This window comes from Rhinolophus hipposideros (genome assembly GCF_964194185.1).
Source record: "Rhinolophus hipposideros genome assembly, chromosome: 20".
NCBI classification, from domain to species: Eukaryota; Metazoa; Chordata; class Mammalia; order Chiroptera; family Rhinolophidae; genus Rhinolophus; species Rhinolophus hipposideros.
In genome coordinates, this window is record NC_138066.1 from 48,699,956 (window position 1) to 48,727,795 (window position 27,840).

The 27,840-nt window shown below is 41.8% G+C and overlaps 1 protein-coding gene across 1 annotated transcript in view; it reads right to left on the reverse strand.

The window, feature by feature from the left end:
- GRB2 (growth factor receptor bound protein 2) overlaps positions 1 to 27,840 on the reverse strand; it is a 60,684-nt gene that overhangs the window by 5,725 nt on the left and 27,119 nt on the right. Inside the window, exons 3-4 of the mRNA XM_081029633.1 lie at positions 5,932 to 6,029; positions 151 to 273 (exon numbers count right to left, since the gene is read on the reverse strand). Coding sequence (XP_080885759.1) covers positions 151 to 273; positions 5,932 to 6,029 — 221 coding nt within the window. The remainder of the gene's footprint in view (positions 1 to 150; positions 274 to 5,931; positions 6,030 to 27,840) is intronic.

Here is a 27,840-nt window from a genome sequence, read left to right on the forward strand (position 1 = left end):
GTAAACTCAACTGATCTGTAAAATGCTGTTTAGGCTAAACCTCCACCAGCTTGCAACCTTTGGTGTGTGTGGCCAGATACCTGGCCTATGGCTTCACCATTCAGATCAGCTGGAGACAGGATTCCAGGCAACAGAGCAGGAAATACTTACTTGACAGAGAGGGAGAAATCCCCAGGCGCACTCTCACTCTCTCGGATAAGAAAAGCCCCATCATGCCGCTGTTTGCTAAGCATTTCTTCTGCCTTGGCTCTGGGGATTTTGCCAAAAAACCACCTAAGGAAGGAAGGCAAGCCAGTCAACATCTGCTTCCCCACAAAGAAACGGGATATGCAGCCTCCGAAATGTGAGTAACAGAACACTCCTTGCCAGGGTTTGGGCCCCCCTCTTTACCCTCCAGTCCCAACACGCCCAATCGCACCACCATTCAATCAGGTCCTCCCTTGAGAGATGGACCGTGTCCCTTCCAACCCCTTCACCCCACCCCCATTCTCCAGAAAGTGACACATACAGGAGACACCACCGTAGCCGCGTTTGCTTCAGAGGAAGACACTTGAAAAGGGGCCTTCGGGGCCAAAGCCCACTGGGCTCCCTATGGACTTGCAGCACGGTACCAGGAAAAGCCCAGGCCTGTTGATGTGAAGCCCAGAAGAGGAGGCAGGTTCCTTCTTGCAGGCATCTGATAAGGTCACAGCTTTGCTACAGTGGGTTAGGGAATGGGGGCAGGAATGCTGGAAGGCCGAGAAGCTTGAGTCAGGCCTACTTCTTGTAACAGCCCAAAGGGAAAAGGTTCAGACTGCGAGGGGGCAGCCTCTGCCAGGAACTAAGGTTGGCATCCCTCTCTGGACCAGTCTCTCCCATCACCGCTCAGAGGAGAGCTTTCAGGAACCATCAGGAGCACCATCCTTTACTCTGGACATAGGCAGCGAGTCGCAAAATTCGAGTTTTCATTTGGAGCAAGTTACAGATTCTTCTATTCCCAATGCTAATTCACCTTGGCCCCAAGAAAAAGGGTGAATTCATAGAAAACTATGGCCTGTGGCTTACCAGGAGGAAGAGGAGAACACTCTAAAAAAGCTTAAAGTCACAGCTGCCTAATGATTTCACATGAAAACCATTACTAATTAGGATGGACAGATGGTGAAAACAACGTTCTCTTTTCGAAGTTGTCTTTCGTGTGTTATTATTTTTTTTATAAAGCAATGACGTCACATAGACCTAATAAAGACCTATCTGCTTCATTAGACAACTTACATGGTAACTGACATTCATTAAATATGCAAACTATAAAAACAAAGGTACCAAATAGCCCATTATCAACTTATGTATCGATCTATCTTATTGATCAGCAACTTCACTGGTAAGAGGTCTCTAAAATAATACAACACTAAACTTCAAACAGAGATGTGAGTTGCTGGGAAGGACACTTTCAGAAGCTGCCATCCGCAACCTTTAAACGCTCTTAAATCTACTACTTGTGTCTTTCTCATTTTGCTTCTATGATGCCAAGCTACCAAGTAGCTGGTACAATCTGCCTTCCTGCTTCTACAAATAACTCAAGGATAAGGCCTCCAATGCCTGGAAGACAGGCCACACAAGGGAAAAAAAAAAAGAACAGAAAAATCACATCTTACTACAATACAACGATCTCCAGTTATGACAGGACAGCTAACAGTATTGAGACCCTTTAACTACTTGCTATTTTAATCGCTCGTGCTTTTGGGTTTACAATGCACTCTCACACACAGGCATCTAGCTGGGGTGGGAGAAGTTACTCAATAGCCACACTCTTTCTTCCTAAACCCCCAAGATCTTCCCAGCAGGCAGGCATTTTCTGTTCCTTCCCTCCCTTATAAGAAATGAATGTAAATTAAAATACCATAGATGTGCATGAAGTAAAAATAAAAATCAAGATTCTTCCCTCCAACTCCCCAGAGGCAGCCACTGTTGGCAGTTACACACATGTGTTTTTAGACCTTCCCTTACAGTGCACAAAGAGACAGCTATGGCTGCAGGGTTTTCTTGCCCCCAGCTTAATTAAAATTAACTCAATTTTGTTTTCAATTAAAAAAACAAAAACTGTAGTAAAGCACGCTAATTGGAATTTTTACAAAGTAAACCTCCCTGTTACAAGCACCCAGGTTGAAAAATAGAAAATTAATTGGAGACCACTTTATTAAGCAAAGATTTCTTCTGTGTCTGCTCCCATTTTTACTAAACACTCTCTCTCTCAGGATGACCCACAACATGCGGGCTATCACACTATAGGAGGAATAGTAATCACTCTCAGTTTTAACATTTAAATACCATCATCCTACATTTCCATAGCATTTTATACTGTTTATACATTTGATTAGCTTCTTTTAATGGCGATATTTGTGTAACTACATGGTTATGGTCAAAATTTTTAAAATCTTTAAAAAGATGGGTTTATACTACAATACAAATAGCAAGGGAGAAAGTTAATGGGAGGGAGCGGCTTATTTTGCAATTTAATTCTTTACCACATCCCATAGGCTCCCACCCATATGCACTTAATGTGAAAGCACGTATTTGGATCCATCTCCAGTATCTACAACTCATCTTGCAACACTAATGCCAACAATTTCGTAGTCTGTGTTTAATTTGTTAACCCAAATGCTACATTAGGTCATACTCCATTTTAAACATCCTTCTTCCTAACAAAAGCTAAGGTTTGGGGGGAAGGAGGGGCGAGTGGAGGAGAAGCCTGGTGCTCTGTGCTCTCTCTCCCACAGCCATGAAATGACACTGATTCTATGCCTGAGGACATCTAGCCACATCTAGAGCAGTCCCATTACATGAGACATGCCTGCAAGACCGACCATCCCACAGGTACGTGGTCATGGTCTTTTTTCGCAATATAGTTTCGCTGTTCAGAGCTTGGAGTAGATGAGCACCGCCTGCCTTTCAGCTCGTCTGCGAAGACACCACCACAAAGCCTGTACTGGATGCTTCCCAATCACTTATTCCAAGTTCTTCACAGTGAGGAAAGAGAACCAGGCATGAGAGGGATTCTTCCTAAAGGCTAACCAGTCCGTCAGGTCAGTAACTACAACTTTCCAAGGAAGGTGGCCTTTCTGGTACTTCGTAACAGTTGGATTTGAAATGCCTATGTCACCTGAAACAATCCGATGGAAAGCAAGTATGTGGAGCCACAGGCATTTTATTTAATATAAAAATTACGGTGTGATGTTCTGCTGACTTCCCTTTCAGCCTAGAAATATGAAAATGAATAGGAACTTAAGTTGATTGTGCTGTCATTGGACCTAGTGCTGGAGTCAGCAAACCACGCATGACTCTGGGTTTCAATCTGCCCAGTTTTTGTACGGTCCATAATCTAAGGCTGGTTTTTTTTTTTTTAAAAAAAACAAAAAACAAAAACTGAAAGGGTTGTTTTAAAAAATTCAAAAGAAGAGTATGCGTCACGACAGAGATTGCACATGGCCCACAATGCCTAAAATATTTATTATCTGGCCCTTCGCAGAAAACATTCAGCCAACTCTTGATCTTTTTTGAGGACGGATTGAAGGAATAAATGTGCACACATTATCTGGCTTACACAGACTGAGGGAAGAGGCACTGTGGTCCAGCGTGCCCCTCCCACTCCCAGTAACCACTGCCCCACTGCTTCTCCCCGTGGAGGCCATCTGCATCCTGTGATGCTGTCTAGGAAAGCCCACACAGCCCCCAAAGCAAACACTGATGCTAGTCACAATGCAGGGCTGTACTTATTACACACCCCAGGAACTCTGCAATCATCTCGTGTGTACCTTTTGGAGGTTCTTGGTTATCACCACTTATGCCTACATGTTAGTAACCGGGGCACGGCTGTGTGGTAACCCCCAATTTAATGTTACAGGGACCTCAAAGGAGAGGCATTATCAATCCATTGACAGGGGTCCAGGGATCTCTTCCACATCTTTGAAGATGTAATGCTTTTGGCTTTTATTATCATGAACAACTTAATCCAGGCCTTTATATAAAAATTTGGGCCTATCAATTAAAAAATATTTACTGAAATATGTGCACAAGCAAGGCACAATTATAGTGGACTATAAAAGCAGAAGATATAAATTCTCCAAGGAATCTAAAAAAAGAAAATTGGAAGGGGTGGGGGGTGGGGGACCAAACTCATATAGTTACAAGGATGTAAGATAGCATAAGTTCCAAACAAAAACTAGAAAAAAAATACTTTAGAAATTAGACTGGTTTTCACCTTGTAAATCATTCAGTGAAACTTTTATTGAGCCATTATAAGGTGCCTGGTTCTTCCTGAAGTAAAAAGAAGTTTATTTGAGGCCCTCGCAGTTTCTTCATGATAGAAACGTCAGTATAGATATCTTCCCATTACCAAACTGCAGGGTAAACCAACCTTTTCTCTCCAGGCTAAAGCTTCCTGGATGCGATCTCTGAAAGAGCTTCATGTTAACTACATGAAAGGTTTATTATACCATAATTTAACTAGAGAACTTAACTACCCAGTACCTAGCAGTCTCTGCCACATAATAACTGTGTAAGAGTTTATTGACCAAGGCATGAACCAACAGATAGCTTTATGGTGAAGCTCCTGAATCATGTTTCATTTTATAGAAAGCAAATCTTTTTAGAACATTCAGTTCATAAGGTACCATTTAGCCCACGTTTAATTGCTAGTGGTGGTCACCTCTGAAAGGGTATGTGTGTGGAGAGAAACTCACATATTGGTCTATAGTTTTCTACACTGTGAGTCTTTTATAATAAGAACTATATTAATAAATTCCTGGCATTGAAATAAAGATAGTAGAAGTGTTCCAAACTTGTAGAATGAAGAGGAATAAACTAGACGATCTTGAAGGCCCCTTCAAGCTATACGACGTTAAGCTCTGTGTAAAATGATGCAAGCTCTATGTAAGATAAGGTGTGGTTAAGATCTTTGCTCTAGTACTTGGGGGAAGAGAAATGACAGGCACACTTTAGGGCAGTGACTGTGGGGGAGAGGGACAAATGGGCTGGTACTCAAGGTGGGTCAAGTCATCTAAAAGCTGTAGATGTGTGTTGTAGATGACTGATCACGTTGTGTCAATAGTAGATAGAATCTACCATTTCTTCGTGTCTCAATAGCATTCTAGGCTGAGCGCTGCAAGCCTCTCAGTTACCCCGACATACAAGATATGAAAATAAACTGCTTTAGAGGTAGGAGCAGGGCCAATGAAAGAGGTGGTGGGTGACGGTGAGGGGACAGTGGTCTGTAAGGGCTCCCAGGGTCTCACCATGTCATATATCAATATAAATAGAAGGGGTTCTAGAAGAAAAAAGAAAGAAGTTCACTGCTCTCAGCAGCTTGAAGTAGAAGAGCATTTTGTCTTCTCTGAAGTGGGATACGAAGTGGAGAGCAAGAGCAATGATTACAACATTTACCGAAACCTTATTACATGCCAAGCATTGTGCTCTAGGAATACAAAGATTAAGATGTGGTCCCACAGAACAATCAAACACACCAATATAAAACCAGGTGATAAGTACCCTTTCTAAAACTCAAACAATGCAGAATTCTGAAACATCTGACCCCAAGGGTTGCATAGAAAAAGAATTATGGAGCTGCATAACTCTTGTTTTATTATTTGAAGATCACTGACAGTTATTATTAATCTGAAACTATTATTATGTAATAGTATATAAACTATTGTTTTCAATGAAACAATTGTTTCATTATTCAAAGATCACCAGCAACTGCTATCAATCTAAAACATATACCATTATTGACTATAATACTAATCATTATATGCTATTATTAACATGCAAAACCAACATGCTTTGTTAATTCCCTGAAAAGACAGAATAAAAAGTATGGCACCCACCCCAGTTATCTCAATTTTTAAAACTATTTGAAACAGGCGGGTCTGACCCTTGGGAGACCAGGAGAGCCCAACTTACGGATGTGGTTTCATTTCTATGTAATTCTTGGGAATGAAGCCATCTTTCCCATTGAGTTCTGCCTTGTACCAGTTCTGATCACATTCTTCATTCAAAACCTGAAAAGAAATAAGGGGGGAAAAATCAATCATTTCCTTTTCACTCTTAAAAGGGTAGCTACTAAGACAATTATGTTGCTATTTAGGTTTGTTTGTAAAAGGTGTTATTTTAAGTATTATCAGGTGCATGGAAGCAAGACTTCTTTAAACTTCAAACCAGTGTTATGTCAACCTTGAGAGTTACAATTAAAAAGAAAAAGCAATTGTCTTTGGAAATGAGAGTTCGGGCTCCCAAACATCTAGCATTAACCCTTGGTAGGCAAGCAGAGGGGACAATGACAGTTACTTAACATTAGCATGGGAGAGAACATTCTGGAAAATGGCAAACACATGAAAACAGCCCTGGAAATATGACCTGACTACCCAAGGTTACGAGCTAGTGAAGCACACGGAGGTTTTCAGATCCCAAATGAGTGTTCGCTCCAACGCTGCTCCCTGTGAGTTACCCGCATAGGCCAGGCCATGACTCTGTAACCTGCAGAGTATTATAAGCTGCAGAACAGACTGGGTATAGTAGGTGACAGACTTAAGTCACCCTGTGAGGTCTAGATTTCTAATGAAAGGCAAAGGGCAGACGGCATTAAAAAAGTCGGTAACTTAAAAGAGAAAATAGAAATGTGAGCCCCACTTCAAAATGGTGCACACAAGAAAATGCGGATGGACTACGAAGTGGTAGTCAGTCCACACTACACAACGAAGTTAAAAGCAAGTTGGTACAATTCTTTACACAACGGTTTATTCAAGATGCTGAACAATGCGCACTGCCAAATTAGAATCTAGACTGCTTCAGAGTGCATGATGTGTATGCACTGACATTTCAAAGTGAGACCGGACTTCAGCAAGGGTAGATGAGACTGACAGCTACCCGGCAAACCGACAAGCTGCATTAACTGCATGAAAGGTCGCCTCTCACTCTGCACAGAGGCTGTGCCCTGAGGGTTTTTACAGTGCTGCTGCCTGTGAGTGACACTGGCCAACCTCTCACCCTACCCATAGGTCACTGAGGTTAAGTGTGCAAGGTGCAGTGTCAAATCCTGCAAGAGCTAATAAATGTGAGCAGAGAGCTCGGAAAACATCAGCCACCGGTAAATCCCATCAGCTTCAGTGGTAACAATTTTTTCTTTCCGTCACTGTTTTTTCCTCTAAAACATCATTATATTTTATCAAATATGGCAATGATACAAACTAATATACCTAAAATACATTCATACTTTTAAAATCTTCATTTCAAAAACACTAGACAGTGCAGCCCGCACAGTTCTGTTGCCAGACAAGTATAAAGTACACACAGGACAAAGGTTTGGGAGACAGGCTTCCCTGCCATGACCACCCTGGCAGCCCCGCCACCAGCATCACCGAAGTTGTGACCTCAGGAGGAAGTCTGTCACCCTGCAGACGCAACAGCATGGGAGCAAAGGAGTTATTTTAAAAGTTGCTTAAGGCCAGGATTCTGTTATTTACCAAAAAGAAGGGCTTTAAAAAAAATGTGGCCTAGTAATTATTTTATAAGACATTATCTTCTAATCAACATTTTAGACTTATGGACGAGTTTTTCAAAATCTCTTTAAAATTCCTGAAATGGTGAGTTGTATACCCACTCTAAAGATTTTTGGGGGGCCGGTCCGGTGGCTCAGGTGGTTGGAGCGCCGAGCTTCTAACACCAAGGCTGTGGGTTCGACTCCCACATGGGCCAGTGAGCTGCGTCCTCTACAGCTAAGATTGTGAACAATGGCTCTCCCTGGAGCTGAGAGGCCGTGAGCAGCCGGAGGTCAATGTGAGCTGCTGTGTGCTGCCATGAGTGGCCGGTGGCCTGCGTGAGTGGCCGGCAGCCGGCGAGAGCTGCCGTGAGCTGCTGCGAGTGGCCGACCGACACCCAGCGACTAACAGCCGGGGGGAGCGCCAGGCTCATAACACCAGCATGGGCCAGGGAGCTGTGTCCTACACAACTAGACTGAGAAACAACGGCTTGAACCGGAGTGTTTGGGGGAGGTAGAAGAAGGGGAGAAAAAAAAAAAAGAAGTTTTTGGAAGACAGAAGAGAGTCAGGTGATTATGGCCCATTTGGGCATCAAAACAATTTTAAAGTAATCACTAGAAACAGGCCATTTTTAATTTGTGACCAGTAACCTTGCAGAAAAGGATAACTGTTTCCTGCCAGGAGACATATGAATGAGTTCATAACCAACACATGCTTCTCGTCACGTTTGCTAAGGTAAAGACAAACCTTCCCTTAACAAGTGCTCCTCCAATAAAAGGAAACTCCAGGGCAACTTCCAGATCTGACACGTATTTAGAACTATGGTTTTCTGGAGAACAAAATTATTACTTGGTGTTTAGCATGCTTTCCCCCCCAAGAATGCAGGGAACTATTGAATTAATATACTTAGTTTATTTTTAATGTGTATGTGAATGGTGAAAATTTTAGTTCTCTGGAACATTCTAGCATCCAGAATGTCACCTTACCAGAAAGTCAAAGTGTTGCTATGCTTGCCTCTAAACCTCTTTACTGTGGAACTTATGATTGGTTCTGCTGGAGGCAAAGCCCCTGCTAACCCCAGGCCACCCTGGGATCAGAGACCAGGTCTTACCACCCACCTCTCCACTGGTCCATCAGTGTTCCATGCAAGCCTTGGAACTAGGCTGGCATAATGGGAAACATATTTTAAAATGAAGCTTTATTCAAATGTTGAAATGTTTAAAACAGCAAAGGACACAAATTAACATAAATGAGTCACGCGTGGAGCAGAGAAAGGACCAGAACCATATGTGGATGAGCTCGCACCTACGAAGCCTGTATTTAATTTGCTATGGTTTTAGATGAAAGATCACATCCTTCACAGTCACTTTTAAAAGCCGCATCAGAGTTCTGAGAATGAGGAAGCCGTTCCCATCACCATCTCCCCACAACAGAAAGCAGCTGGTCACTCCCTCGTTCGTTACCTCTTCGGAGGTGGTGGAGTTCCACAACCAAATTTTCACTGTTATGAAAATTCCAAGGAATGTTCTTACCTATCACCCCACAGCTATATGTTCTCTTCCAACCCCCATATTCCTTCGAGTTATGACTTTGTAGCAACACAAAACGCTTTGGTTTAACGGAAGCAGATTGATCAAGAGATCAGATTATGAAAGGAGGAAGAGACAAGTTTCGGTGAAGTTTTTTTTTTTTTTTTGTATGTGTGTGCAAAAAAAGACTGAAAATAATGTGAAGAGCCCAAATCAGGAAGAAACCTAAAAGATGAGGAATGATGTGAAGTTTATATAAGAGAATTAAAACTATTTCAGTCAATGGAAGGGGACACAATGGGGGCTTTTGAGGTGTCGCTGTTGTATTTCTTGACCTGCATGCTGGTTACCTGGATGTGATCAGTCTGTGAAAATTCACCAAACTGTGTACTTATGATATATGAACCGTTCTATATGAATATCATACGTCAACTAAAAGTTAGAAATATTTCAATCAAGAGAACACAGATAAGAAAAATACACCAGGGCCTCATACACCATACAAACTTTTCACAGCCCCCCAAAATACATAGGAAAGCGGAAAATAACAGGGAGACTTCAGAAACCCCCTCGATGACAGCTTACCATCAGTACTCCATGAGAAAACAGACGTGTTCTACTGGTCCACATCCTGTGATTTCGGTAACATTATTCACTGCTGCCCCCATCCCTCTCCCTCAATCCGAGACCGGTCTAAAGGCAGTGTATATTCCCATTTATATCAATAGCAATTTGAAGCTTTCCAAACAGAAGGAAGGAAGCAGGGAAGGAAGGAAAGGAAAGGAAGAGGGAGGGAGGAAGGAAGGAAGCCAGAGGTCAAAGCTTTAGGTCTCAGACCCCTTAGCATGCACTTGATCTGGTGGCAAGAGGCTGAACACATGGTTCAAACTCCATTTTTACCAACAATGAACTATGTGACCTTGGGGCAAACGACCTTTCTCTAAATTTTGGTTTCCTCCTAGAGCAGTGATAAAATGTGCCTCGTAGGGTCACTGTGGGCATTACATGAGAAGATGTCCTAAGCCTAAGCAGCAGAGAAAGCAGTAGAGAACCGCACTGCGCTGCTGCAATGGACACACGGACTTCCCCACTTACCCTGCCATACACACTAGCACTATTAGATGTAACAAAACCTGGTAAGCCTGGGGTCTGAATTTTACCTTGAGTAAATATCTCTGATGTAATGCTGTCTGTCCAGAAGCACCCAGAGCGCACAGTGACCCCGGACTAGGACTCCGTTTTATTTTGAAAACATGCAAGTACAAGACTTCTGTGCTGACTTCAAAAAAGATTTCCAATGCACAGTTCAAGGATTACAATGGGTAACTCCCTTTGTCCTTCCTATACCAACACTGGGGGGCAAGAACTGCACTTAATTTTCTACATATATTATAGACAAAGGTGTCTTTTAGGAAAATGGTAAATAAGTATTTTGTTTGTAGATTGCTATATTTTAAAGTATTAGGACATTTGCTGACTTGGACATACACAGTCATCTGTAAATAAACAGATAAGAAAAAGAATCATGATTTAAAAAAGAAAGAAATAAGCTATACAGTTATGGAACAGTACGGCCACTAAAACTTTCAACATGCACTCAAATTCTAACAGCTTCCAGGGGCTTCAACATTTCTTCATGGAAAAATCATTCAGAGTTTTACCAATTTGTGAAGTAATTTGTATAAAAGCATTTGTGCATGAAAAATAGGAAAAAATGCATCTTTAAGTTCTTACATACAAAAAAACCCAAAATACCACTTACAGCTGGTCCCGGCACTACAGAAATTCAACATAAGCCCATGAGTTTTCTCCAGCTCTTCAAAGATCAATCAATCCTATAGCAGCAATACTGAAATACTGCCATGACTTAAAGATAAATTTCAAGAATTCTTGTGACCCTACAGCAGAATTTCAAGTTCTTAGAAAAATAAGAAAATATAAACGCACACGCTTTTTAAAGACTTTAACCCCTGGCAGAAATTCTACAGGGCCCTGGCTAGGATAACAGTACTGGGTCTTTTAAAATCATTTCTCTTCAGTTGCCCGTTATATATTTTACTAGAAACTGCTAGAATGCTCTTCAATTTCTTTGAGTCCGTTAGCATGGACTACTGACTCGGCCTCAAACTACACTGATTCGTTATTAACACTTTAAATAAGTGCTTTATAATCACCACCTCCATCTGTTACAGTTTTTGCTCAACATGAAAAACATCTTGGCTACGCTGCCTGCTCTACTGTGTGCCAAATCATGAAAAACACCCACACTGTAGATAAGTTATTCTGAATTTTAACGATGAAATGACCAACTTAGAGGTCGTTTAATAATTAAGGCTCCTGGTCCTACCAGAAACCTTGAATTGTTTACCCAAGCACAGAGACCAATAGTTCTCAAGTTCCCGTTGCCAGGCCAGTCTCCACACTGAAGCCATACAATCCAAGGACAGACACACCAAGCACTGTTTGGGTCAGTCAAGACACTTGACAGGGAGCTGGCCCTTAAAGAACAGAAAGTTGAGAAGAAATGAAATGCATTTATGAAGTGTTAAGTTTCCTAATTTTGGCAGATTTATAAAATTGTCTGTAAACACCAAACTATGTTGTTTTATGAAATGGTTTAACGAAAACCTATTCATTTAAAAAAGTATTTATGTAATGATATTAAATCAAGGGAGTATTTTACTTTATGGTGATGACCCCTCTCTCAGAAAAAATATAATATCTATGTCATGAAATGCTATATTTAGTTCCCTTTGAAATGGGTATTTCCACAAGATTCCTTTCTTTTGGGATCCAGGACTACTAAATTCTTGATTTTTTTAAACATTATTTTCTTTAAAGAAAGGATTCTATTTACCAAACTAAAGAAATAGAATGGGCATTTGTTGGTCAATTCTGCCTTTCGACCACTAGTGACACAATGATGAGAGGGGCTAAGTTTCCCCCTTTATACAACTCAATTTCAAAAGGAAATGAAAAAAAAAGAGGGGGATGGAAAAGAGAAAAAAATCCCCGAACTCCTGATTTTCCACTAGTAAATTCATTCCTCACGTTTATACTGCCATTTGAGTACGAACCCGTTGTACCCCAGGAATAGAGCCTTCTTTCCTGCTGCCCAAGCTTGATTTCTCTACCCTCTCTAAGCAGCCTCTATCAATGGGGATTGCTTTGAAAGGGGATCACTAGTCGATCAAGACACCAAGACCCAAATGTTTAGGCATCACAGCTTTAACACTGAACTGGTTTGACCTCAATCTATTTAGTGCCCCAAATCAGTTCACACCCCACTGTTTTTCTGTTAGGAAGTCTTAAGTAGCCTTCGATAGATCGAATTAGCCTCAGTCTGACATTCTGGTTTTCATAATTTGCCCATCACCTGCTTATGTGCCTTTCTCACCCCCTTTCAAAAGGGGGTACACCAAATCTTTCCCACAAAACTATCTGCTTCTACTTTCGCTAAGAAAAAAAAGGTATTGGAGTGGGGAGATGGGATGGGTGGATAGGTAAGGAGAATTTCAGTATCAAATTTCAATCAAATTTGTAGCTGTTTCTATACACGTGTCCATACTAATACCTCTCAGCATGGGGGCACTTCCTGGAATGCTCAGATGCCTGATTCAGTCTGCTTGTTTGACTTGTAACGGATTTTTGCAGGGTGTTGATTTTATAGCTACAACTCCTCCATCACATTTTTTTACAAAAGATAGTATGGAAGACCTTCAACGTTTTAATTCTTCCATTGACTAGAGACACAGTTACACCCACCTACACAGATGTGCAAAAAAGACTATATTAAGAGTTCAGGACCACTCATGCATTTTTTTAAAATGGTAGACTTCCTTTATAATGTTCATTAATGTAGAAAGATGAACACTTAAAAAAAACTAACCAAATTACAAGATATTTCTCTTTTCTGAGAAATGTTTTAGTTTTCAAAAACCAAAGCTGGATACTCAGCAATCTCTCCCAGTTCAGCTGTCATTAAGAAAGCTGCTCAAGACATTTTAACAAAACAGGAAGGTAGTTCACACTTATGTGCTATTACTCCACCCAGATAAACCTGGAGGCAGTGAAACCTAAATGCATAGGCAATACCCCAAAATAAACTCTTTCTACCAAAGGCTAGAGTTTCCATTCAAAATAACTGTCCTTTGTGTTTTGTGACTAGTGGAAGACATGATGTTTTGGTGTAGTTGATTGCTCAACAGAAGAGTGAAATGCTTTCAGAATACCAGGATTTCAACAGGCAGGGTCTTAAGGGAGGGGCAAAGAGAGAGACCGAGAGATAGCCATCAGGAGTTTCACGAGAGAAAATTCTATACATTTGAAAAACTCTGCAATCTTATGATCGCTGGTACTAGGCAAGTACTACGCACCCAGAGGGCAGTGCCAAGCCCTGAGCCAGGTGAGCTGAGGACAGATACAATGGATGTACCTCCCAAGGAGCTCAGATCTAGTCAAGTGCTAGTTGCCACAGTGTGATGAATGCCAGGAGGGGAATTATGGGTACTATGGCAAGCACCTACTGAACAGAAAATACCTGAGGAGTTCCAGACACCGAAGAGGAAGACCCAACTCTTCCCGCAAGAAGTGTGAACGAGGTTATATTCTCTATTTGCATCTTTAGTCCTGCTTGGCCTGTGCAGAACTGTTTAGTGACAGATTTTCCAACTTGCTATCGAGCAAATGCCGGGATGGGTTGTTCTCTTGGCCACACTGGTGGCCGCTAACTCAAAAACTGGTTAACCTTCCTTAAGTTGAAAAGTAAAACCTTTACTAATAGTATCAACTTCCTAACTGGAAATAACCAAAATAATCTCAAACTTAGCTAATTCTTTAATAATATATATTTAGCTACTGTCCTTGTTATCTTGTTAACTAACAGAAGGCTTTCAATCTTAGATCAAATTCTACAACCCTCTCCTCAAAAAAACTAAACAAAATAAAAAACCAAAGCCTCCCGGGCCAGGAGAGCCACAGTTACCTGTTTTCTGACAATGGGTAAACCTGCCCACATTCATCAGTTCCACCCTTCAGGATCTACTCACTTCCGGTCGGTTAGGCATAATAAAAAACCAAAAAGAAAACAACAAACCCAAGAGTTCCCAATAAATAACCCCCCCCCCCCAGATTAATGACAACAGAGTTTATTAAATTTCACTTAAGGCTTCATTGATTCAAGATGTAAACTAAAGGGTCTATTGATTTACAGTCATTTTATGACCGAAGAGCTATCTCAGAGAAGTAACTGAAGAAAAAAGAAAGCAACACCAGCCACTGAGCTCATCACTGGCAGCGGCGTCAGGATGTACGCCTGAAAGACTCAGGCCCGGGATCCTTACACCTGGCATGCTACCACCTGGAACTAAGAAAGCTGGATCCCAAGAGCACATTCCACTTCTGCAGCAGTCGGGCTAGCTTCAAATCAGACTGTTTTGTAATCATGTGATAGACAAAGAGGAACTAGGGATAGAATGGTAAGTCCCCACCCTATTACAAGGGTGGAGGTGAATGCAGGCAATTAAACAGGTAATTACAATACTAAAGTCAAAATATGGATTAGTGTTAGGGTAAGTACAGGGTTAGGGAGCAGGAGAGAGGGCCCTAACCGGGCTGGGAGGCCGGGGGATACAGTCAGAGAGTGAATTTGAGGGGAGACTCAAAGGATCTCCGGCGGGTGGTCTAGGCAGAAGGCAAATTATTGAGTTCAAGCTGGTATGCTAAGGGTGATAATCAGCAGCCACTGAAGGGTGGCCGGCGGGCCTGCAGGTTTCCACCGTCTGCTGTGAGAACGGGGTGCAGGAAGACCAGGTGGGCACGACTGCAGCCTGCCCAGGTGAAAGCCGGCGGTGCTTGCACTGGGGCCAGAGAAGGGGATCAAGTCGAGAGGCTTTGGGGAGGTGGAATCAAAAGGGACTGACGATCAGATGGGGCTCAGTGGTCTCCTATCTTGACCACCAATTTTTTCTGAAAAGCTTTAGAAAAATGGCTATGTAGAGCTGCTCTCTCTCAAAGCCACCATGAGTAGAAAGCATAATTTTAAAAGGTAGATGGCACCATCTGGTATGTTCCATTTGCCTCTCTAGATCAGCTGTCACCCTTCTCTATCTTCTTCTGTCCTGGATCTGAATGGACCACAAAGACAGGCTCTCTTGCTCCCAGTGGTCTCCACCAATGGGGTGACCTGCAGAAGGTTCCCTGTCTGGGGATTTCTGGAAATAGTCTTGGACCTGCAAATGCAGTCCTGACCCAGTCCCCTCCTCTTCCACGTTCTGGTAGCTCCACCCCCTTCCTGCCCTATTGTCTTCTTCAGGCCTCAAGATGGTAACCCAGTTACTGGCTCCAGGCACTGCAGCGTCCCCTGTGATTTCTACAGAAACCTTGCCCACACCTTGTAAATAGTCTCATTATTAAAGTCTCCTCAAATTAGCCAATTTAAGTGTGTCATGTGTTTCCTACCAGGACCCTGACTGAAATTACCCTCAAATCAGTTCTATCTTTTAGAACTCACTAAGGAGATTTTTCACTACATAAAGTGACATTTGTCACAGGGCAAAGGCACTGCAGGCGTATCCAAATTCTACCAACTACTTGGGAGAAGAAAACTATAAAAGAGCCTTGCTTTATGCGCTCCGCCGTGCTTAAGCAGCCAAATAATTCTGTTTATTATTAAGGTAGTTATGTGGAGTTGAGAAAAGAAGGTGTAGGTATGAAAATCTGGGATCTGGAATCTAATCATTAGTAGGCTGTCATAGTGATTTACTGGAGCGCACCTTTTTGAATTGTACACTTTAGCTAATGTTTAGGTGTTTACTACACTGAAAGTATTGTGCTTGGGAGCTGCAATGGGAATTAAAAAAAAAAGGGGAGACGGTCTCTGCCCTCAGAAGTGTTTATGAGCTAAAGGAGCTATGTATGTAAATAGTAAAAGAATACGTAAAAAGTGGGATAAGGGAAACCACTGATGGTGAGCTGAATATAGAATTCACAGCTACGTGTATCCAAATGAGCTGTATGGTGATGTAGAAAATTCGAACCATGTCTGGAGGAACCAGAAAAAGGGCAACGTCAAACAGTGCAGGAATAAAGCAAGACCCTAAAGGCAGACAGGGTATGTTTGAGGGCAAGGTAAGTACAGTGATTTTCCCTTTTGTATTTTAGTCCGGGTTCAATAAAAGAGGGAACCATTGTTGTGTAATCAAACTTTGCTCGCTCTCCTCTGCCAGGCTACACATTGCTCCCCAGTAATGGAGCTGTCTTATGTTTAAATGACGAACGGTAATTACAGACACTGGACAGAGTCACCTCCTGTAGGAAACCACTCTGGCAATTTTATTCCACTCCAGGAAAACAACTGCCTAAGAGATAAAACCAGCTACCTTCCCTACAGTGTCCTCTGCGCTGCTCCAGGGCCCCCAGGAAAGCTGAAGGTCTTACAGCCTAGAGATCTTCCAGGACAGGATTTCACGTCGCCACGCCTGGAGTAACTAGATCCCGTGGCCCATTCCAGTCTTGTGTCTGTCACGCAGACGTTGGATAGATCTCTCCCTTTCTCTGCTTTTTGGATGATTCTACTGGCGAAGATGAAAACCAGTAAAAAGACTCAGTGATAGAGGGGGGATGGTACTGGTGGGAGTATAAAAAGATATATAGTTTTACGAAAAACAATTTGATCGTCTGTATTCAAGCTCTGAGTCTTCATACCTCTTGGCCCAGTAACGACGTTCTTAGGACTCTATCCTAATACAATAATCGAGGATGGATACTGAGACTCAGGGAGCAGACAAGTGCACAGCGCGTGACTATTTTGAGTCAGGGGCTGTGCTAGGTCCTGGGGACACAGTAAAGGAATGATCCGGCTTGCAGGGAGCGGACAGCAAGAGAGGCAAGGTAATTACAATGTCAGGTGTACGTTCTAGGATGCTTTGTAGGAGAGCACACACTGGGGAGACCTAATCTAATCATGCACAGAGATGGGTGTCAAGGAAAGCTCATCTGGGCAGTAACGTGTCAACTGAAACCCTAGGTGTGACTAGGTCTTAGCCAGGCTTGGGGGTGGGGACGGAGAGCTCTAAGGAGAGTGAGGAGAAATTCCAAGCAGAGGGGAGAAGCTGGGTAGAGCCTCGTTAGGTGGGAAGGGGGTTTAGCACAGTCTAGAACTGAAATGCTGAATTCCAGGAAGTTTTGTGGAAAGCGTAACCACTAGAGGCTAGAGAGACAGAGAGCTGGGCCAGACTGTACAGACCTTTGAATGGTAGAAAAGGATTCTGGGAAATTATGGACTGAGTTTGGTCTTTAAGATTCTGGCTTTTGTGTGGCAGGGGTATCTGAGGGGGACAAAAGAGGCAGCAGGGCTACTGCAGTAAACCAGGTAAGAAGAGAGGAAACTTACTAAGGTAAGGGGATTTGACTGTTTTGAAAATACTCTAAAACAAACCGATACACATTATGTACCCTTCCCCCGTTCCCCTCACCCCCATTTGCAGGAATAGGGAATATAGCACAGGACAGGGTGAGCTATGAAATTTCATGCCATCTCATAGACTTCTCAAGGTGACAACTAAAAAGTTGGATAAAGTTTAATTATTCTCCACCATAAATAAGGGAGAAAGAAAATGTAGAAAAGGGATAGTCCCTCAGTTATGAAGAATGATCCCATTCTTTGAGAATATTTTAACTGCTATACGTTTTATATTGCTATATAAATGTTTTAATTGCTGTATAATTACAAATAGCTACATAAAACTGACATTACTTTTTCATACAACCAATTCAAATAGATCTAATGTGCAGAAAAACTTTAGAATCTGTGAAACTATTCCATTTTAATAAACCCTGACACATGCTTACTTTTTTACTTACACTTTTCTCTACTTTCAAAAGTGACATTAGGAGTCTTACAAGACCCCAAATAGGCACACATTCAAGAAAAATGGACATCAGCCTTCCTGACAACTTGGACTCGACAACTTTTGCTAAGTACTCTCTAATGGAATTGGAAACAAAAATAGCTGTTGTTAACAGACAGGCTAAATTGACTACCCCTCCTTTTACTGTTGGAATGGAGGCCTCTCTAGCAATTAGCTAGCTTTCGGAGCCCCTTCAGGCAGCTGCACAGCTCAGAAAGAGCAGGTTCGCTAGGAGGCTGGGGGCGGGAGCAGCAGAGAACAACCCTGCTGCTCTCCGCCTGTACCATCAAAAGAAGACAAGCCCAGCCTTGCTCCGCCTATTAGTTTTATCTTTCCAAGCACCTACCTACACACTGTTCTCTGGAAAATCAGCAGTTTCAATCCCACAGAAACGTCACAACCTGCAGAGAACAGAGGGCCTAAGAGGACTAAATAATAGGATGTGTGAATACAAACAATGGGTTTGTCAGGCCCTCAATTCCAGATTACAAGAACAACTTCCTGATTTCACGTCGCATTTAAGGCTTGTGTAGCACTTCACGATTCTGGGTCAGCCCCAGAACCAATGGAGCAACATCTGTGCTGCCTGGAAATGCGAGCGGGGACCAGGCACACAGGGTTCACTCTCTTGCCCACAATTACAAGTAGTTGCCCAAATCTCAAAAATGATCAACTAAGGAATGACTACTGTTTGCAGCCAAAGAATGGTATCATTAGAACTTTATAATTCTCCTTCCACGTGGTAAAAGGGCCCTAAGGTCAGGAAAAGCTATGCACAATAGACCTATAATGAGTCAGCGGTCAAATCTCAATTGACTAGAACCCAAACCCCGTTTCTACAGTTGAATACTCATCGTCAAAGTCAGAGTTTGCAGCTCTGGGAGAAAAAGTTACGCTGGTTAAAAGAAAAATCATAATAGTTTCTTCACTGGTTGGCCTTCTGCTTTTCCTAGAGTTCTAATGACCTTAAAACAATTTCTTTCTGGCTTTATTACATTTTACGTTTTTACAACTTTTCAAGGATGGTATTTAATGTCTGGAATACCCATTTCCCTCTTCCATAGGTCTCCTTCCTTCCTCATCCTTGGTTTTGACTGTAGTGCACTGTTCAGTACTTTCCCAAGAAAGGGTGCTTCGGAAGCAAACATTTTGAGTCCTGGCATGTGTGAAAATGCCTTGATCGTATGCTTCTACCCAATGCTAGGTTAACTGGATACAGAATTCAACAGAATTCTGGGCTGCACAGCATTTTTCTACAGAATTTAAAGACATTGTTTTCTGGTATTTGGAGTTGTTCACGCAAAGTTTATTGGCAGTCTCACTGTCATTCATTTCTTTACAGGGACTTGTTTTTTCCTAGATGCTTTTAGAACCTTTTCTTTTTGTCATTTTGAAATTAAACAATAATGTACTGAGTGTGGCTCTGTTTTTGTTCATTATGCTGTGTACTTGATGGGCCTTTCTATCCGAAAATTCACATCCATCAGCTATGAAGTTATCTTCTTTTTAAAAATTTGATAGGGTCTTTCCTTCCGTTCACACCATTCTCCTTCTGAAACCTGAAGTATTAGTCAGTTTTAGACCTCGTGAAAGACCTCAAGTGGGCTCTCACTGCAGTTCCCCCATCCACTGGCTCTCTCTCCGCATGACTACCTCAAACCTCTTCCTGTCTCCTTCAGCCTCAACAGCTCCTCTGCCATCCTGCCAAGCAGATGACCTTACTTCCTATTTCCCTGAAAAAACAGAAGCACCCAGATCTTTAAAAGCTCCTACCACAGCCCCACAACTATTTGTACCTCCATCTTTATCCTTGGCCTCCTATTTCTTTTGTCCATGCTCCTAACACAATAAAACTCTACTTGCATGCTAGAGCCCATTTCTAGAGCCTGCTCAAGGACATTCATCCAGCAAGTTTCCATTCTTCCATTTTTTTCTGTCTCTACTTGGGTCTTTCCTATCAGTAAATAAAAATGCTGTTACCGTATTTGGCCGTGTATAATGTGCACTTTTTTGCCCAAATTTGTGAGGGGAAAATAAGGATGTGCGTTATACATGGGTAGTACTAATTCAGTATCTACATAAATGTTTTTAATTCTTTTAGTTATGCCTATGAGTTAAAAGTGTGACTCTAGAAATCAACAACAATATCTGTATGCAAAATAATACCCTGGAATACAATAATTGGTTTTGTTCAGTTTACAACAAACTTGCAACAACGAAGAGTTCTTCACCTTCTATGATGTGTAAACATTGTAAATTTGTTACCGGTACATAAAATTTCTTGCACACTATGTTAAAAAAATAAATGCTAGAATTCCTTTATAATACAAAAAAACGAGTACCTAAATGTAAACAAATAAAAATTTGAATTAAAAAATTAAAACGAAAAAGATTTTCCCTAAACGTTTGGGCCAAAAACGTGGGTGCCCCTTAGACACAGGAGCACATTACACACGGCAAAATACGTTATTTCTCCCACCTTTGGGACTAGGATGAAAAGAGACTTCTTTTGATTCTACCACCTCATACCTTTCCTTCCGTATACATCAAAACTCCTCAGAAGAGCTGTCTATATTCCCTTTCTCCAATTTCTTTCCTCCTGTTCTCCCCCCACCCCCAATATTTCACTAGGAAAGCTTTCAAATGTAGAGCAGGGTTAAAAAAAATTTTACGATGAACACACATTTACCAACCACCTAAATTATAACACTAACAATACGTGCTTTATCACATATTTGTCTATACATCCTTCCACTATCCATCTTCCATTCATCCATATTTTTTGATGCATTTCGAAATTGCAGACATCAGTCCACTTTCTCTGAAATACTTCTGCATACACATATTACCTAGACTATCATTCTGCTTAAAAGCTTCAACGGTTTCCCACTCTAGTGTCTAGTATTCCTTGGTTGTGCGTTCATATTTAAAACTGAGGCAACACAAAAGCAGACTAGGAACTCTATTGGTAGCGGGTGAGGCTTGACAACAGGCTTTTCTTTCGAGTCAGTGAACAGGGGTCATGCCGCAGGTATCCTCAGGAAAAGTACCTGAACACCGTTTCCAATGCCATAAACTTTCTGAGACAATTTAGCAGCAAGGGTATTGTCTATTATCCTCAATGACAGTTCTACCTTTGTTTACAACAAATCCTCTCATCATATGGTTACCTCCCTTTAAAGTTACAGACCTGTTCACCGTTCTTGGTATTTCATACTAAACACTCAACAGTCCATAGATATACAACGGAGAGAGGCCATATTGCAACTTAAATTGAGATTAAGAAACAACAACAAAAACCACCCATAATGTAGGCGATAACTGTAAAATGCATTAAATCTTAAAACTCTAATCAAAATATTAAGTGTAAGGATCTTTTCCCCAACAATTTAGGTAAAACACAATTTGGAATCAATTCATCTTAACAGGCCTACTAGTCCCATTTCTGGTTTAAATATTTACTTACTTACAAAAGCTATTTTTCTTCCTCTACACTTACCTATGAATAGTGAATCTAGTAACTAACTTACAGGATGGAGATCAGTTTCGGAGAGCATCCCCGTGACCACCACGGCAAACACCATCTATCACTTGGTACAAGGGCACAGATTTTCAGACTGGTGTCGAGTGCACAGCACTGAACCCAAAGCTCTCCCTTACCTGGCCCTCGCCTACCTCTCCAGTTTACCTTCCTCTTGCTTCCTGCCTTGAACAACTTAAGTTCCAACAACACTAAAGCTACTGCAACTGCCCCAACTGCCAAGAGGCTTTATGATTTTCAGATCTGGGATACGTTCTTTCCTCTGCCTAAGATGACAGACTCAAGACCTACTTAAGGACCACTTTCTCTCTGCTACCACTGACCTCTGGACTTTTATCACAGTTCTATCATCAGACTTGTCTCAATAGATTGTAATTCTTGGTCTTCTCTACTAGAATAAGCTACCTGAGGGCAGGAGCCTTGTCTATTAATCTCGGTATCCCCAAGGGCATTCAGTGACCGTTTCATTTGCCTTGCAAAGAAAAACCTGTGTTGGAGAAACGGTATGCTATAAAAATATTCTAGTTCTTTCGTGCTTAAAAGAAACGACAAACTATCTCCCAAATGTAAATGAGGAAATGTGATTATTACATAATGAATTTTTATGCCTGGCTTTCTTTTTACTCATAATAAGCAAATGCTTCAATAGCTTAAATCTCAGAAATATGGTTTCAACAGATTGCAACCACTTAGGTGTGTGTCTGTCCCCTCGCCCAAACACACACACCTTAGAAAGACAATTCTAGGCTGTAGGGACCAGTTTTATGCGTTTGGGACTATTCCTGGTAATTGTAAATCCTTTACCCATCAAAGGACGAGACGGGATTTTAGGAGACTTTCCAATCCATACCCTATTATAAAGCCTAGTAAATAAAGTCACAGATATGGGCAAGGTAATTATCCTTTTTTAGAAGGCTTCCACAGAACTACCCTTAAGAATCTACACAAATGTGATCGCTACCCATGCCATGGAGGCCAAAGTCAGCATTAGTTCACACAGGACAGCCCAACACCCCAGTGCGGTATGGGCCTGCACAGTACGGGGTGCTGTGACACCGAAGGAAGGCGCAGTGGAGCGAAAGGAACACTGAGATCCAGTGGCATCCACACTGCCTCCCCCTCTAACCTACCTGAGCCTCACAGAAATCCCTCATAAAGTAAGAGAACCGGAGCCCTGTAATGCTAGCTTCTTTTTTACTTTAAAGTTAGAACTTTAAAAAGGCACAATATATCGTGTACCTGTTATGTGACCTTTATTTTATATGTGTATTAAGGACAACTCTTCCCAGAAAAGGTATTTTTATTTTACAGTTGAACAAACTAGGGCTCAAAGAGTTAGTTAAGCGCCTTGACCACAAACAGTTAAAAAGTGAAACTGCAATTTAATTCATATTCAGGTCTGTCTTGTTCTAAAAACATTTTGCTAATCAGTCTCCTGGAAAAGTGGTGGGGGGGAAGAGACAAAGAACACTACAGACTGGCAAAGATACAAATATATATTTTTCCTTTAGGCAACATGAGGACAGAAAGAGAAGTCAAGATATTCTATGCATGGGAAAGGATAGAGAAATCCTAAGAAAAATGGGCCCAAACACTTGACTGTTTCAAAATGTCATCAGAAATTCTATCACTTCTTTACCTACTGTTTAATTTCTCAGGAAATACCATCATACTACTTCTCTCATATACGTACAGTCAAGAGCCACTTAACGACAGGCACACGTTCTGAGACGCATTGTTAGGCGATTCTGCCGTTGTGCGAACTTCCCAGAGCGCACGTACACAAACCTAGATGGTACAGGGTACCTAGGCTACATGGTTATCACGTCGGATGTGGGGTCCATCCTTGACCAAAGTGTCATTACACAGCCTAAGATGGTATGGGCGAAGTAGCAAAAATCTCGAATGAAAGTATGAGGGGAATACTCCAAATAGTTTGATGCATCCTAAAATCATGATGGGGAGGTGCTGGGGCAGATATGCAGGATAATAAACTTCCCCCAATCAGGAAAAAAAGAAAAAAAAAAAAACCCTTCCCAATTTAGGTTTTAACATCACTGAAAACATTATGAATTCAAAAACAAAATCTACTATGCTCATTAAATGTCTATTATTAACTGAACAACTCCACTCATACAGATTATTAAATTAGTATCGTAAATTATGATGTAAACATTTTAGAATTCATGTCTTCCCACCCCTGGTATTTTTTCTCAGCTTATCTTCACATTTAAACCAACCTCAAAGTTCCCTGATGTAGGAGAACTGTATAAACATGTATTTTTGAAGTATTACATATTTTCTTGGTGTTATAATTATGACGTTTTGCCGTAATCCCGGAAGTACCCGTAAGCATTCCTGAAGCACTTCTGATTAGTGACAGTTTATCACCCTTAGACCAGTTTCAGACACGAGAAAAATAAAGAAGGTTCACTAACATCCTCAGACAGGTATACGGACTCAGGGCACAAAAGTACTCGAATGAGGTAACCCAGCATTTCTCAGCCTTTTAAAACAATCATCACCTCCCCCCAGAAAATGTTGATACCATAGATATACAGTATATCTATTTATGTATTCTATGCATAAAAAGAGTAAGATTTGGGGAACCAGCAGATATTTTTAAATGTGTTGATTATTACTGTTGATTATTACCAATGAGCAATAGACAGAGGTATTGAATAATTTTCACTTTATCCCTGTTCCTAGCATTTTATTTTTTTAAGATTTTATTGGGGAAGGGGAACAGGACTTTATCCGGGAACAGTGTGTACTTCCAGGACTTTTTCCAAGTCAAATTGTTGTCCTTTCAGTCTTAGTTGTGGAGGGCGCAGCTCAGCTCCAGGTCCAGTTGCCGTTTTCTAGTTGCAGGGGGCACAGCCCACCATCCCTTGAGGGAGTCGAACCGGCAACCTTGTGGTTGAGAGGATGTGCTCCAACCAACTGAGCCATCCGGGAGGCAGCTCAGCTCAAGGTGCCGTGTTCAATCTTAGTTGCAGGGGGCGCTGCCCACCATCCCCTACAGGACGCGAGGAATTGAACCAGCAACCTTGTGGTTGAGAGCCCACTGGCCCATGTGGGAATCGAACCAGCAGCCTTTGGCGTTAGGACCATGGAGCTCCAACCGTCTGAGCCACCGGGGCCAGCCCTGTTCTTAGTATTTTAAATTGCTGGACATGGAACAAGAGAAACAGAAACAAAAGTTCTATATGTTATAAAGTTGATCCTTTGGGCCCCGTTAGGTTCATGGGCTTTGTCCTGCCTTTAAAAATCCTAAAACTGTACATGCTCCTACCCACAGTATCATGCTTTCGTGTTCAAAATCCAGGCAGTTCGGCCCTGTTCCTGTGTGGCACCTACACACACTGATATGTGGGCCAATCTTTAAAAGGGCAGAACGGTCCCCCACATCCAGCCAAGATCACCCAATTACTAAGGTGACAAACACTGACAGCCAAATAAATACTACAGTTAAAAACTAAAGGCTAAAAAAATAAATACAAATAAAATAAAAGCTAAAGGCATTCTCATTTGGGGAGTAGAGGAGGGAAGAAAAGGAAGTCTAGTGGAGAGAGAGGGGAAAAATTTAGAACTATTTGAGCTGGGTAACTGAAGAAAACAGAAATGAAAATAAAGGTGCTCAGCAGCGTTTGTTCTGGACACCACACTTTATAATCTATTCCTGTCATAAAGGATATTTTGGGGAATGGGGAGATTATTTTCCATGACACTGATCTCCTGGTTTCTAAGGTTAAGAATCAAAAGACCTTTTCTCAAAGGTTTTGAACACCTAATTATTTCCTTTGGTCAATGTATGCCCCAATACCCACTAGTGAGTAACTGCCAGCTCTTCTTCCATTTCTTGACCTCTGCAATCAGCTGCAGAGGGTAGGTTACTATCATTTCCAATCACAGCGGCACATTCTGCTTCTAAAGTTTCTCTCTGGAATACCTTTTCCACTTTGGAAGATTATGTGGATTGTGTAGAGGGTGATGACAGATACACTGTTTGATCATTATTTCAGGAATCCAAAAGTTCAATGTCTGCAAAGTATGTTATAACTGCAAAATGCTTTACTAAGTCTCATTCTTGAATTTTTGTTAAGCTGATTTGTTCTACGAGCAAATCAGCTGAACAACACAAAGAAGGCACAGCTGACCTGCTGTGTATACCAGAAAGCCAACATAATGATCGCGTACCAAAAAGTCCACCTGAGATGTTCCTGGTAAAGCTCTACAGCGGCCTCTTCCAGTTTCGGGCAGAAGGAACACTTCCACGGCACTGGCTCACTGCTGGCTCCTCTTCAAATGTTTGAAATTCCTCGAGGTTCTCTTTGAGGTATTGTTCTAACCCTATAGTTTCACTTCAGAAAAAGCTCGCCGCTACAAACTTCCATTACTGCCTGTATTCTACTTGGATAAACAAACTCTCTAGCCCAAATCAACCTTGTCAATTGCCCGATACATCTCTTTTCCTGTATGTCTCACAAGCACCTCAAACTTAACCGTCACCAAATGGAGCTCATGACGTCCCTTATTTCCTTGCGCGGTTAATTGTGCCCACGGCCACCATGTTGCCTTCGTCCCAAGTCTAGTTCCCTCCATCACCTAGATACACGACTTCTTTAATTAGAATGTCTCTGCACAGCGCAATGTCCTGATTTCCCTTTCTTTACCACTTGCTGCAAAAATTTCTTTCTTAAAATGCAACGCCGATGTTATCTCCATGGTTAACATCCCCCAATGACTTCCTCCCCTTGGAGAAGCAAGCCCAATACTTAGCCCAGCAAAAGATGCAGCTTCTGCCTACCTCTCCAACTATCTCTGCCATCTCCCCACAAAGACCCTCATTCCATCCACAGCAAAACTACCTGTAGTTCCCCCTCACCTTCCATGTTTTTTTATGTCTACTCCCTGCCTAGAATACTCTTCCCTCCATATTTGTTCACCCAGTCTTACCTCACTCTTCAAAACGTGGCTCAATGACCCATCACGTGTGAAATCTATCACCACCACTCTCCTTTTTAGGCTTGTACCTTGTATGAACACACACCTCTACTAGCGAACTGACTCTAACTGGATTATGTAGGGTGTACACTCCTGTGCCCTCCACAGAGTAGAGTGTGATTTTTATCACATACCTATATAGACATTCAACACCTGAATGAGGAATAAGCTAATCTCTCTTTTAATAAAAAACTGAAATAACACAACTTACATTTATTAAGCATTTATCCTGTGCCAGAATCCAAGGCATATCAGGCCATTCATCCTCATAACTCCATGAGAGAGTCCATTTCACAGATGAGGAATCTAAGGTCCATTCAAAGAGGCCAGATAACTTGTCCAAGGAGAAACAGCTTGTCAATGGAGGAGGTGGGATTGGAACTCAGGTCTGACCAATTCCAGAGACCATGCTCATAATCACTGCGCATACTGCCCGCCACATGTTACTTCACACCGACTTTAACAGAATTCCCAAAGGGCGTTGCCAGCTGTTCTTGACCGATACTCCACAGAATCAATTCTCTCGCTTGGCTTCTATTCAGGTTTTGCACTTTCTGAAGCTGAGGGAATAATTCTATCAGATTAAGAACACTATGGACAATGAACTCAGAAAAATAGGCTTACTCTAAACTGCCCCACCTACAAGTACCTGGTACCCAACCTAATCTTTCCATTCGACCCAGACAGAAAAAATAAAAATCTACCAACTACTTATTTACTCAGGTCAATCTTCAAAGGGAGTAACTCCTCTCATTTTCTGGAAGGCAGGGCAGTCTGAAAATATAAAAATTCTTTTCATTTGGTGGTTTTCTGCCTAATATCTAAACTTCTGATGGCAGACCATGAAGAAAAAGAAAGATCAAACTAATCTTGTAAGCCTCTCCTCTGCTCCTGGCCATCGTTATTTTTAGGACATTCTCTAGCAGTTCTAGTATCAAATGATTGCTATGCCGAGGACACGCAAGCTTCACAAGCTGGCAGGTGTTCCTGCGGCAGCTCCATGTGCTGCCCACACAGATGCTAATATTCAAACTGGGAAAAAGTCCACGAAGGTGACAGAAGCTAATGGCTCAGCTTACAGCAGATCTCCTACTTTTAGCTGTCTCAAAACAAAACAAATCTCTAAATTACAATCATGTGAATCTTCCCGGACAGAACCTTAAGCAAAAAAATGTTAAATCCCACTTTAATGAATTTTGTTCTGTTGTAAGGGATGGCACAAAAGATGAAGCTGTTCTTTTCTGCAGACTAAATCGGTTACGCATTTTTAATAGACACCAAACGCAGTAAAACTAGAAGGGACAACAGGACAGGCTATTCTGGTCAGATGTTGCCTTTACAACTGTGGC